This window comes from Sebastes fasciatus, chromosome 11 (genome assembly GCF_043250625.1).
Source record: "Sebastes fasciatus isolate fSebFas1 chromosome 11, fSebFas1.pri, whole genome shotgun sequence".
Taxonomy (NCBI): Eukaryota; Metazoa; Chordata; class Actinopteri; order Perciformes; family Sebastidae; genus Sebastes; species Sebastes fasciatus.
Genome location: NC_133805.1, coordinates 15,280,433 through 15,293,918, shown reverse-complemented (window position 1 = coordinate 15,293,918; position 13,486 = coordinate 15,280,433). Strand labels below are relative to the sequence as shown.

Sequence of the window (13,486 nt, the reverse complement as noted above, 5' to 3'; positions counted from 1 at the left end):
GTTTAATTAATAAGCTGTATGCCTCACTATGTGGAAGTGACTGGGATCCGTGTTTTATGGGTAAGGCAACATCAGGCTTGACTTAAACATTGCTTTCCTAACTGTCAAACTAAATGTGACAAATAAATACATGGATATAAATTTACTGAATTATAATGTAAGGGATAATGTACAGAGAGCCTCCGCTTCGTGTCGGGGTCTCTCATCGCCCTGAAGGGGTTTCTTTCACAACAATGACCCGCTAGCTGGACGTTATCCCACTTATTACACGGCTGCTTACTTAAGAAAATCAATAATTTGACAATTGACCAATCAGAATAAAGTATTCAACACAGCTGTATAATAATTAAAAACTATGGAACAAGTTACCCCCTGATATACGCACTATCACTGACCTAGTACTTTTTAAATCTAAGCTCAAGACTTTTTTATTTAGATTGGCTTTTAATACCTCGTAGCGCTATGACATTTTCCCTGTGCTTTTTATGTACCTTTTTATGATATGTTATGTTTTTATTCCTGTTATTTTTTTTATGTCAATGTGAAGCACTTTGGGTACCTTTGGGTTATTGTAAAGGGCTATACAAATAAATGTTGATTGTTGATTGAATTATCATTAAAATAATAAATTGTACACTAGCAACTTGGTAAAAAAAATCTTCCAGTATATAATGCATATAGTATATAAACATTAGAATTGAATAGAATAGATCGGCCCCATTGTCACCGATATCCAATCCAGCTATTTGAGTCAGTATCGGTCGGATATCCGATCCGGTATTGGTTATCGGTACATCCCTAGAACCTATCCTTTAATTTATTGGCTTTTTAACTCGTGGCACAAGAAAATGTGATGCCTTGAATATTTCAAAGTGTTAATAATATCACACCCTGAAGAAGGCTGTTTATGCCGCTACGCGTGGGTTGTTACCCAATCTTACATGTACCAGCATTGTTTTTAGCATTTCATCATGAAATAGCCAATTGAATAAAGGCTTTTTATATTTTTTGCCAGAAGAGTGCCTTGGACTCCCTCCTTTTTTGAACCTTTGTGTACCCCACCAAAGAGCATCTTCATCACACTGATTTGAACTTCCGAGCACTCTGGACTTTTTCCCTTTTTTGTTAATAATATGCTTTGAAATCAACCCATTGCTCATGATTCTTATTATTTTTATATTAACTAGAAAACACAAATACATGCAGGCAGATGCACCGTTCAACCGGCTGTGTGTCGGTCATTGGTAGCCATGATGAACACACCCAACTATGACCACATTTTTTAGTATTAACAGTCTGGGGATGCAAAATATGCATTTAAATAAGAGGAGACATAAAATAGTGCCCTGCAGACTGACAGACAGACACAATGGCAGCAGTGACAGCAAAACAAATGACTTGCTACCGCACACACTGTTGCATATAATAAAGCAGATAAGCAATAAAGCAGAGAAAAGTGTGCAGGAGCTTGTAATCTTTTTGAAAAAGTACATATTGGAGGGGATCTACTCCCAGCACCACAAACAATTTTGATAATGTGCATGTTTTCCTCTCGAAGTTTTGGGGTTCAAAGGCCACATGCAAGCAAGGGGATTTAAAAAAAAAAAATTTAACAAGAAAATGTGGTGCCTTGAATATTTCAAAGTGTCGATAATATGCTTTAAAATTAACCTGTTGCTCATGATTCTTATTATTTTTATTACCTAGAAAGCACAAATACATGCAGGCAGATGCACCATTCAACCGGCTGTGTGTCGGTCATTGGTAGCCATGATGAACACACAAAACTATGACCACATTTTTGTATTAACAGTTGGGGATGCAAAATATGGAAGTTTTAAGTCATGGTATTTGTATTTGTATTGATTGTATTTCTCTGCTTTATTATATATAATAAAAGCTTATTATATATAATAAAGCAGATAAGCAATAAAGCAGAGAAAAATGTGTGCGGGAGCAAGTCATTTTTTTTAACAAGAAAATGTGGTGTCTTGAATATTTCAAGGTGTTAATAATATTGCTCATGATTCTTATTATTTTTATTACCTAGAAAGCACAAATACATGCAGGCAGATGCACCATTCAACCGGCTGTTTGTCGGACCACCCAAAACACCTCATTGGTAGCCATGATGAACACACCCAACTATGACCACATTTTTTAGTATTAACAGTTGGGGATGCAAAATATGCATTTAAATAAGAGGGGACATAAAATAGTGCCCTTGTTTGCATGTGGCCTTTGAACCCAAAAACTTCAAGGAGAGGAAAACATGCATTCTCAAAATTATTTTGTGGTGCTGGGAGTAGATCCCCTCCAATATGTACTTTTTCAAAAAAAATGACTTGCTCCCGCACACACTTTTCTCTGCTTTATTATATATAATAAAAAAATATTAATAATATGCTTTGAAATTAACGTATTGCTCATGATTCTTATTATTTTTATTTTACCTAGAAAGCACAAATACATGCAGGCAGATGCACCATTCAGCCTCACTGGTAGCCATGATGAACACACCCAACTATGACCACATGTTTTAGTATTAACAGTTGGGGATGCAAAATATGCATTTAAATAAGAGGGGACATAAAATAGTGCCCTTGTTTGCATGTGGCCTTTGAACCCAAAAACTTCAAGGAGGAAAACATGCACATTCTCAAAATTATTTGTGTTGCTGGGAGTAGATCCCCTCCAATATGTACTTTTTCAAAAAAAATGACTTGCTCCCGCACACACTTTTCTCTGCTTTATTATATATAATAAAAAAAGTGTTAATAATATGCTTTGAAATTAACGTATTGCTCATGATTCTTATTATTTTACCTAGAAAGCACAAATACATGCAGGCAGATGCACCATTCAACGCCTCACTGGTAGCCATGATGAACACACCCAACTATGACCACATGTTTTAGTATTAACAGTTGGGGATGCAAAATATGCATTTAAATAAGAGGGGACATAAAATAGTGCCCTGCAGACAGACAGACAGACACAATGGCAGTGTGACAGCCTGCAGTTGATGCTCTCCCCTTGCTTGCTTGCTTGCTTGCTTGCATGTGGCCTTTGAACCCATTGTTGTGTCGTGGGGTGACGTCAGTGCCGTGTGCGGGAGACGGAGCGGCGTGCTTCTGGCGAGACAAAGGCGGCGGACCGACCGGGGTCAGGCAGCAGCAGCAGAGAGACACAGAGAGAGAACAACCACTGGGTTTTTAATCTATATAAGATAACTTAATAACCTTGGATTTCAGCTGCCGGTCTCCCTGACGGTACACAGAATGAAGATCCACTGACACTCCCCAGGGAAGATGCTTTAACTCTCCACAAAGAGAGAAAAACAAACCCTCTTCTTTTAACCGTTTTTCTCCAACGCCCCCCAGTTAGCCTGTTAGCTTAGCTTAGCTTAGCATAGCGAGCTAACCTGCTAGCTCCTCTAGCACAGCCTGCTCTCCTCCTCCTCCTCCTCCTCCTCCTGGCTGCTTCTCATCTTTTCCCTCAAAGAAACAAGGCGACAAGCGAAGACAGGATCTCATCAACAAAGACAACATAAAGTAAGTCCATGTGTTTTATTTATTTTTTATAACAAACAGCCTTTTTGAAGGAGAACACTGTCAGAGCTGAGCTAACCAGAGCTAGCTAGCTGTGGTGCTCCCAAACAAAGGGGTCGACAACGTGACTGAGTGGAGCCGACTAGTGTGGAGCAGCTAGCCTGCTAGCTCTGAGCTGTTTGGAGCTAAAACAACAGCATTATGTTTTGTTTTTATTTGTTTTAATTCAGCACAAATAAGAGTGTTAGTGGCACACATGTTCATCTGCAGGAGGAATACTTAGTTCACTAAGTGTAACATGCTTTATTGTCCTGCTTTGCTTAGCTTTGAGCTGTTGGAGCTAAACAACAGCATATCTTTTGTTTTTATTTTTTTTAATTCAGCACAAATATAAGAGTGTCTGGAGTTCACAGGTTCATCTGTATCAGTGCAGGTAAACACTTACATGCTTTCTTATCCTGCTTTTGCTTAGCTTTGTCTGTAGGAGCTAAACAACAGCATTTATTTTGTTTTTATTTTTTTTAATTCAGCATAAATAAGAGTTAGTGCCACACATGTTGATCTGTATCTATGCAGGTAAACACTTTGTTCACTAAGTGTTACATGCTTTATTATCCTGCTTTTGCTTTGGTTGTTGGAGCTAACAACAGATTATATTTTGTTTTTATTTTTTTTAATTCAGCTTAAATAAGAGTGTTAGTGCCTCACATGTTAATCTGTATCTGTGCAGGAGAAATAGTTAGTTCACTAAGTGTTACATGCTTTTATTATCCTGACACAACAACAAGCAGCAGCCTCCTGGATGGTCTCAGTTGTCAGACAGAGGAGCAACAACAGACAAAGCAAGGCGCCCAAATCAACACTGCTAGTGCATGCTGTTGTTTATGGATGGCTCCATTGTGCTTCAGCTTTCTCTTGATGCTTTAATGAGACATATTTTGTATTATTTCAGCAGAGGGTGAGCTCACTCCCAACAAAACAAACAAAAACAAGGCATCCTTGATCTGATGTGAGATCCATGTGAGAGGAGAGACACTATGCCTAGCCCTTTATTCCACCCCGAGATTATGGACCACGACGTGGTGATCAGCAGCCAGCACAACGGGGTCGGTCTGCCTCGAGAGACAGACCACCAGGAGTCTCGGGAAGAGGACCACCAAGAGGCGCTCCGCTACGCCCTGGACCAGCTGTCACTCATGGCCCTGGAGAAGGTGGACTGTGGAGGTGTTGTGGTCGACCCTCTGGATGGGAACCAGCAAGGTCCTGGATCTGATGGCTGCTGCAACGGCTACGTGGATCTACAGATGCACATGGAGCAGCAGCAGCATCCCTCCAACGGGTCCAGGGACTCGCCGACGACCTCCTGCTCTCCATCCCCGGAGTACTACGGCTCGGGCGGGTACCACCACATGGCCGGCTCGCACCCCATGCTCCACGGGGAACAAAGCTCCGTCCTCTGCAGCAGGAAGAGAAGTGTCAACATGACTGAATGTGTGCCTGTGCCCAGCTCTGAACATGTGGCTGAAATAGTGGGGAGACAAGGTAAGAATAGCATGAGAGTGTGTGTGTGTGATGCTTAGGTAGTTATTTGGTGTTTATGTTATTATTGTTCAGGCAGCATGAGCCTCCTTTGTTTGGGTGGCAGTCTGCTGAGAGGAGGGTCTCTCAACTTTTACAGCCTGAGCTTATACTGCACTGTTTTTGCTCTTAAATGTCCGCATAATGCCCATTTTTTAAAAAGCCATACTTACTATATTTATATTCCTTTTTTTGTATTTAGATAATGCATTGACATTAGATTGTGGTAGATGAGTATAGGATGGAGGGGGGAGGGGTGTGAGAGGGTCAGACAAAGCAGCAGCTTGTCGGGGAGTCTGGACATGTCTAGCAGCCTGCATGCACCAAACAAAGGAAATATGCTGATTTTACACGTCGCTCATCATAAGAGGCAGTTTTGAACACCGGACTCACATTTCTATTTCATGCATGTGATTATGGTAGATTATTATGGTCTCTGTTGAGCAGATTTTTAGAGCAGCAGACGCACAAACACGGGACTGGGCGGTGTTACGCCCTGCACCCATCAGCTCTCTGTCTGCTGCTGCTCGCCTTTACGAGCCAATACCTTTTATATATATTTTTCTTTTTTCTTTTTTTATCAACATATGTCCTCCACTTTAAATAGACCCGTGTTGCGGGTTTGGATGGGTCGTCGCAGCCGCGGCAGCGTTATTGCATTGTTCTCTTTGTTTGAAAAAGCCATGCTTTCTGCTTCCCCAGGATGACATCACACTCTGTGCGTCCTATTGGTCGGCCGGGACGAAGCGTCCATATTTAAAGAAACAGAGCAGAGAGTTGACACAAGAGCAGTGCAGCAGCAGCCACTGGGTTCATGTTTGGGCAGACTGAGCTCCTCATGAATATATCCTGCATACTGCTTTTGCTGTTACATATGTTATGCATTAATATCACTTAAAGGGGACATATTATTACATTTCAAATATATTTTTTTTATTATCAGAATAAGAAGAAAGACACTTTGTTGATCCCAGAGGGGAAATTACTTTTTTTTTCAATTTCAGTTCAATTTGCTTTATTGGCATGACTGTCAGGTGAACAATATTGCCAAAAAGTCAATTCAATAATAAATAATAATAAAAAAGAACAAAATAAAAAAACATATATATACATGTATACAATTAATTAAGCAAATTAGAATATATAGATATTTAAAAAGAACATTAATTTTTTGTTGTCAATAAAACAAACAAACAAATAAAAAACAATTAACAATATATTTTAATATCAACGGATAAATGTTTAAAAAAAAAAAAAATGAAGTAGGAGTAAATAAAAGGCAGTAAATTTTTTCAATCTGTTATACACAGTACACACAGGCCCGAAATACACACACACATGCACAAACAGGACCTATATACATGTATTAATGGAGAGATGTCAGAGCGAGGAGGCTGTCCCTGAAAGGCGCCCTGAGCAGTTAGGGGTTTGGTGCCTTGCTCAAGGGCACCTCGGCAGTGCCCAAGAGGCAAACTGGCATCTCTCCAGCTACCAGTTCACACTCAGTACTTGGTCCATGCAGGGACTTGAACCGGCGACCCTCCGGTTCCCAAGCCAAGATGTTTAAAAATGCTCCGTTCATAGAACACTCTGCTGAATATCAAATCAAGTGCTTCCTAAACTAACTAACAGCCACCCACCACGGGGCGATCCAGATGTTTTGGCTTCACTTTTCTGAGTGTTGCGGCTGCAGTCCATAGTAGAAGAGTAATTACAGAGAGCAGACCAAAACAAAAATGCACTGAATTCAGGTGCAAAGATTTGCATATTAGCAGGAATGTAGCACAGCATGGAAGTGAAAGCAGTGCTCTGTTTATTTAATTAAATTATAAGCCTGTAAGTGACTTGGATCATTCTTTTATGTAACATCAGGCTTTACTTCAACATCGCTTTCCTAACATTGTAAAACAAAATGTAACAAATGAGTACATAGATATACATTTACTGAATTGTTAATTTTTAAAATAAATCATACACCAGCAACTTGGTGGTAAAACTTCAAAACGTAAACAGGAATTACAATTCCAGTATATAATGTATATAATATATAAACATAGAACTGAATTGAATAGATCGGCCCCAGGTGTTTATAATATTTTGTCCACCTCATTTATATCAATAAGAGCAGCTAAATACTAGAAACAACAGCATCCAAAATCACCTATAAAGTCAGACGATTACCTTCACATAGGCAGGATCTGTTGTAGGGCTGTTTTATCAGACTACATTAGTTTTACCAAGGTGTACTTAAACTGTGTGTATAGTGGAACAAATCTCATTGTTCTCACACTTGTATGTATGGCGATGTTATAAATAAGTGTATTTGTACTGTGTATATGTGTGTGGGAGTTTGAATGTGTATTAATTATGATGTTTATGTGCTTCTCCATCTTCCAGGTTGTAAGATTAAGGCCTTGCGTGCCAAAACAAATACCTATATAAAGACTCCAGTCAGAGGTGAGGAGCCAGTGTTCATCGTGACGGGACGCAGGGAGGATGTGGAGATGGCCAAGCGTGAAATTGTCTCTGCAGCGGAGCATTTCTCTATGATCCGGGCGTCCCGCTGCAAAGCTGGAGGGCCTGGAGGAGGAGCAGCAGCAGCAGCAGGAGCAGGAGGAAGCAGCAGCGGCGGCAGCGGCTCTCTTCCTGGACCACCACACTTACCTGGACAGACCACCATACAGGTACAGAAACCCCTGTGGCTTAGTCGTCATGCTGTGTTTTTGTTTTACTCTGCTGGGTAACAAAGGGATAACTGGATGTTAGATGTATAACATCTGTTTAAAAACTACAACTCTGTCCTCTCTCCTGTAGTTGCATTAAAGTATTTCTCTTGTCACCAATCCAGGTGAGAGTGCCCTACCGAGTAGTTGGTTTAGTTGTTGGACCAAAGGGAGCAACTATCAAGCGCATCCAGCAGCAGACTCACACCTACATCGTGACACCCAGTCGAGAGAAAGACCCGGTGTTCGAGGTGACCGGCATGCCGGAGAACGTGGACCGAGCGAGAGAGGAGATCGAGACCCACATCACCCTGCGAACTGGAACCTTTGTAGACCTGCAGGGAGACAATGACTTCCACTCCAACGGCACTGATGTCAGTCTAGAAGGTCTGGGCGCCCTGGCCGGAGGGCTGGGGTCGTCTCTGTGGTCCAGGGCTTCTGGCCACCATTCTGCCCCCCCACCTCCTCCTCCAACCTCCCCACCTCCTCCTCCCATTCCCATGTCCATGCACCACTCCTCCAGCCGGAAGATGTCCTCCTCAGCAGCCTATCACACGCACAACGGCGGGATGAGCTCAGAAAACTTCAGCAACACTCGCAAGGCCAACGAGGGAGGCAGCCCCACTAGCCCTTTTAGCACAGGCTCCAGCAGTGCTGGAGGAGGATTCACTTTTGGGGGTGACTCCACCCCAGGGCTGCCCTCCTCAGATGAACTGGGCTTTGAGTTCAGTGCCGCCAACATCTGGGCACCTTTCGTCAACGGTGGAACAGGCAATAAGACGGCCGGCTCCTCCCAGCAGCAGCAGCAGCCTCTACGTCGCAACAGCAGCGGCCTCAGCGGTGGCGCCATCACTCCACGATTGTCTCCAACTCTGCCTCAGGACGCAGGTGTGGTCCTGGATCATCCATTAGCTCGTCGTGCACAGAGCGACCCCCTCAGCACTCTCTCCTGGCTACAGTCTGGCAACGCAGGAGGCAGCTCCTTCTCTGGAGCGTCTAGCTCCAGCTCCGGCGGCTCGTCGACCGGTTACTCCTCTTGCTCGGCCTCCTCCCTGCCCGGCGGCTCACCCACTGACTCCGAGGGAGGCAGCAGCGGCGTGGGCCTCAGCTCTGGGATGCTGAGCCGGCTGAAAGGCGGCTCCGGCCCCGGGGTGGCGGGTCTGGTCGGCGTCGGCCCCGGGATCAACAGGGACTGCTTTGTGTGTTTCGAGAGCGAGGTGACAGCAGCCCTGGTGCCTTGTGGCCACAATCTGTTCTGCATGGAGTGCGCCGGGCAAATCTGCCAGTCAGCTGAGCCAGAGTGCCCCGTCTGCCACACCCCCACCACACAGTGCATCCGCATCTTCTCCTAATGCCCCGGCAGGGGGGTGGGGCGGGGGGGTAAAATATGAGGGGGGCATGACGAAGACGGAGTGGGGCACCAGCTGTGGCGGAGGCAATAGAAGGATTCACACTAATAACTTTCACACACACATGATGGACCATAATAAATGCATAATAGAGATGATGATACTATACGGATGTTGATTTATTGCTGATAGCTGTCAAGATTAATAATAATAATAATAATAATAATAATAATTACAATGACTTATTTTCAGAGTGAAGCTAATTGAAGCTGGTCTGCAGACAGTTGGGGCTCAGACAGTCTCTCAGTGGTGAACTTATGGAAGGAAACTAGTGTCTTATCTCTCTTCAGGCCTTCATTTTGACCCGGAGCAGCCTGCACTGCTGGCTGCCGGTCTGTCTCGACATTTCTTCATTCGGGCTTCTTCAGATCTCTGCCTGCTTTCTCTCTCACAGCCTTTCCTTTTGACACTTTTGTACTTAACAGATATTTTTCGATGAAGCTGTCAATGAGGCCTGCACTTTTCTACTCCTTATTTTAATGTTCTTGACAGGACGCAAACCGTTCCAACAAGCCCCCTTCCTTTCTCCTCTTGCTCTCACTCATGCTGTTGTTTGTGACATGAAGCGGCGGGGTTGCTATTTTTCTGTAAGCTTGGAACTTTTTTTTTTTTTTTAAAAAGGTCCGCACGTAGTCGGGCACCTATCAGAACAATATGCCCGAGGTACCTCGTACTAGGATGACTTCCTGTCTCTGTTGCGACAAAAATTAGCCATCAGTAATGCCAAATGAATGCTATTAATAGATTCTTGATCAAATTCAATAACATGTTGGATGAATTTGGATGCCCCACATTTCAAATGTGGCTGCTACATTAATTCACATTAATGTTCCTCTTAATAAGTGAGAAACGTACCATTAGTGATATTGTAGGAATGTGTCTGAGGTCAGTTCTCTGTACGTTTGAGCTGCCTGACAATCCCTTCACATCTCTCTCTCTTGTATGTGTGCGTAAATAATGCCCACTCATGCTGTTTTCACATCGGCGTCATTATGTGTCCTCACCGTAAGAAGGTCTGGTTTCTCTTCCTGCTGCCCCTCTCCTTCACTTCACTCCACTCTCTCAGTCTTACAGGAAGGCTTTGCTCTGATCCATCCACACCAGGACACTTTCCTCTCACATCCCGTCTGTTACACTCAGATCGGCTTGTTTAGCGTTTTTTCTACTAGTTTTTGACTCGTGACTGTCAAAGTGTGTGGCTCGCAGACGTATTTTGAACTCTAGGATAAGATAGGGCTTTTCTGATGTCACACGTGAATGTTTTATCCAATAAGGTTATGGAGAGGCGGCTTCTCCTCCCACATGAAACAATAACAAGGGGCTCGATTGAACCTGTTTTTTTCATGCACTGTAACTCCCGGCCCCTCTAAAAAGTAAAGAAGAAAAGAAACGGCTCTTACTGTTTTTGTTTTGCTCTTTTTGGTCTTCCACCCCACTCTCACAGCAAAGCTGTATGGCACTCTCTCAGATGACACACAGTCATACCCATATAGCGCTGTACTCCTGGCCAAATGTGGTGCACTATACGGTTAGTTGTTTGAGCTTTGTCCTATGTTTTCATAGCATTACTGAGTAACTCCCGATGAGGCGGTTGCATCCTGTTTTGTGTTAGTGGTTTTTAAAGAATTCAGTGTGAGTTTGCAGTAACTGCCTCCTATAGTGTTAATACTGTACGTATGATTTGGGCGATGTCGGTGCGATGGTACACGGTTGCCGTTAATGGCCCTTTTTGAACATGCATGGAATCAGCTCATAGAATGAGACAAGCCATGATATAAGAATTAAAACGACACACCTAATTCTCAAGGGCTTCCTCTGACTGCACAGACACATGATCACATTTTCAGGCTCACTCGCAGTAGGTAGAACTTGTCCTTTATGGCAGCTAGTAGCTAGGTCATCCAGGGCTTCCAGACACTCTTTGTGTTCAAATCCCAGCAGCTGCAGAATGTTTTGCTTCTTGCTTTTTTTAAATTATGTTTTCTAACTGTCCCTACACAGTCATCACATTCGGATCCTGTCAATAGAGCGTAGGGCATTGCAGTCACAGTGTGTCCTCCTCTCTGGACGTAGTCTCAGATCAGGACGGGTTGTAGGGTTTTAATATCAAGGGAAAAAAGGGTAACTCTACTTGAGTAAATAATTGGCGAGAATGGGCAGTTGCTGCTGTGCTTTGGTGCTCCAGCCAGTATGATGTTAACTTATTTGCTGTCTGACTGTTCGTTTGCTTACTTTAGGTGACGAGGACAGCAGCTGCACAGAGGAATCTAATAAGCCGCTGTCCTGGTTGAGCGCAGCAGTGCACTAATTCATGTGTCCACACGTGTAGGAAAAAACCTGCCCAGGAGCTAAACCGGTAGTCTTTGTGAAGACTACCCCATGGTGCTTTGGTGCAACTCCCTACTGAAACACGGCGATGAACAAACCCAGTTGGTAGTGGGAGGCCTCTTAGTTCAACCCACACCCCCTCGTCGGGCTCTGATGTCAAACGTCGCATTGCTTTGCGCGCACTCGGAACAGATGCAGGGCCGCGAACGCGTCCGAACGAACAGATCAGTCGTGACAGTTGGTTGAGGCCAATCTTAAAAGCCGTTTTTCAAACAGTCCAAGTTGACATGTTAAAGGAATTAAACGTGTTGTATTTGCCAGACGGGTCTAATGTAAATCCTGGTGTTGCACTGGGAAGTTTCTGGCCATTGAGAGAATGTTAGGGTTTAATGTACAGTAGTTTCATTGTTAAAAAGGTACAAAGTTTTTCAGATTGACTGCTGATTTTTATTTTTTTTTAGCCAAACTCATCCCCTCCCCCATTTCCTTCCTAAAGGTTTGAAAACAGGGTTTCCTGAGGCATGCTAGCCAGTGACCTCTGACCTTTTTTGTGATTAGAGGGGGGGATGCGAAGAGAGCCATGCCAGTAAGGGGTGACAGACACCCCTCAAGTCGCCGCTCTCCTATTTTTTGCTTTAATTCTCTTTGTATGCAGAACCAAAATGTAAAACGTCGGCAAACTAGGTTTCAGGCCTGACCTGTGTGTGTATATACCCTGAATACAATCATTGGGATCTTGTTTTCAAAAGCAAAATGACTTAATGAAGATAAGTGTAGTTTCTAAAGAACATGTATCATTATTTGTAAGTTAACCATCTGCATGTCTTCAAGCCACCTGGCATTAGCTAATAATTTTTAAGATAAAGACTTTTTACACATTTTATTTTTTACAATTTATTTGCTTACCTAAATATCCCAGACAATAATGTGACCCTTTTTATTACTTCAAATTTATTTTTATTTTCCATTTTTTTATTTTCCTTATTTACTGTGTACTACATATAGGCAATTTATAACAAAATGAGAAAATTATTGAAGAAATTTTAAAATTGAAATATATTTTATTTGAAAGTTTATGGACCTTTTAACCGTGAGCCGGAAAAATTGTATAATCGTATAATTTGAACTGACTTGACGGTTATGAGAAATGTATCAAGAGTTTTATTTTTTATGCTTCTTTAATAAAGTCTTGTTTTTGGTTTCATTTTTTTACTGTAAAATAAGAACTTGTGTGTCTGGTGTCTTCATTTTAGTTCTGTTCAGAGTGGTGCTGCATCTTTGCCACGTGGTGGCAGTAAAAACACCTGCAACAGACAAAGCATGGGAAATGGTGGGACTGAAATCAGACATCTTTTAATGCTTTAGAAAATCAATAGAACATTTGGATGTGCGTTGATCTAACACTTCAATAGATTTAGGTGTAGCTGCTTTAATATTAAATCTTTTAACCAATTTTTCAGGCAAAAAAATCCCAAATGTTTAGGTCCCAGTTTATAAAATGTTAGGACTTGCTGCTTTTTCTTGTCTTACATCATAGTAAACTACATATTTGGGGGTTTTGGACTGTTGGATTTTTAAAAAAAAGTAGTAAGACATTTTTCACCTCCACAATTCATCGAAGGTTGATCACGATTCTGGCTTCCCACAATTGCAGACTGCCTCGCGTCTGCAGAACGGAGCTAGCCGAGACACAGCTCCTCTACGGTGCGTTCATGGTCTACTAAGTAAAATGAATAGTGGACAATGGTAGATTATAACATTAGCATGATGCGTACATATGTAATCTTTAATAAATCCAGTTGTTTGAAGGAGATGTTTGTATAAAATAGATAAGAGAAAAAATTATGACCTGTTTAACTTTCTACCACTATATCTAAGCAGCTTCTAATATATAATT

General features: G+C 42.4%; 1 protein-coding gene across 2 annotated transcripts; it reads left to right on the top strand.

Annotated features, from left to right (window-relative positions):
* The first annotated feature begins 3,006 nt into the window (after positions 1 to 3,006).
* LOC141777063 (RNA-binding protein MEX3B) lies at positions 3,007 to 12,815 on the top strand. 2 transcript variants are annotated; one of them, XM_074650997.1, is made up of 4 exons: positions 3,007 to 3,554; positions 4,507 to 5,093; positions 7,527 to 7,813; positions 7,978 to 12,815. In XM_074650997.1, exons 2-4 carry the CDS (start codon positions 4,589 to 4,591, stop codon positions 9,202 to 9,204), a joined length of 2,019 nt encoding a protein of 672 aa, XP_074507098.1. In that variant the 5' UTR covers positions 3,007 to 3,554; positions 4,507 to 4,588; the 3' UTR covers positions 9,205 to 12,815. The 2 variants fall into 2 exon arrangements, with proteins under 2 accessions (XP_074507098.1, XP_074507096.1); XM_074650995.1 differs by having other exon boundaries at positions 3,008 to 3,554; positions 4,504 to 5,093.
* Positions 12,816 to 13,486: the final 671 nt, after the last annotated feature.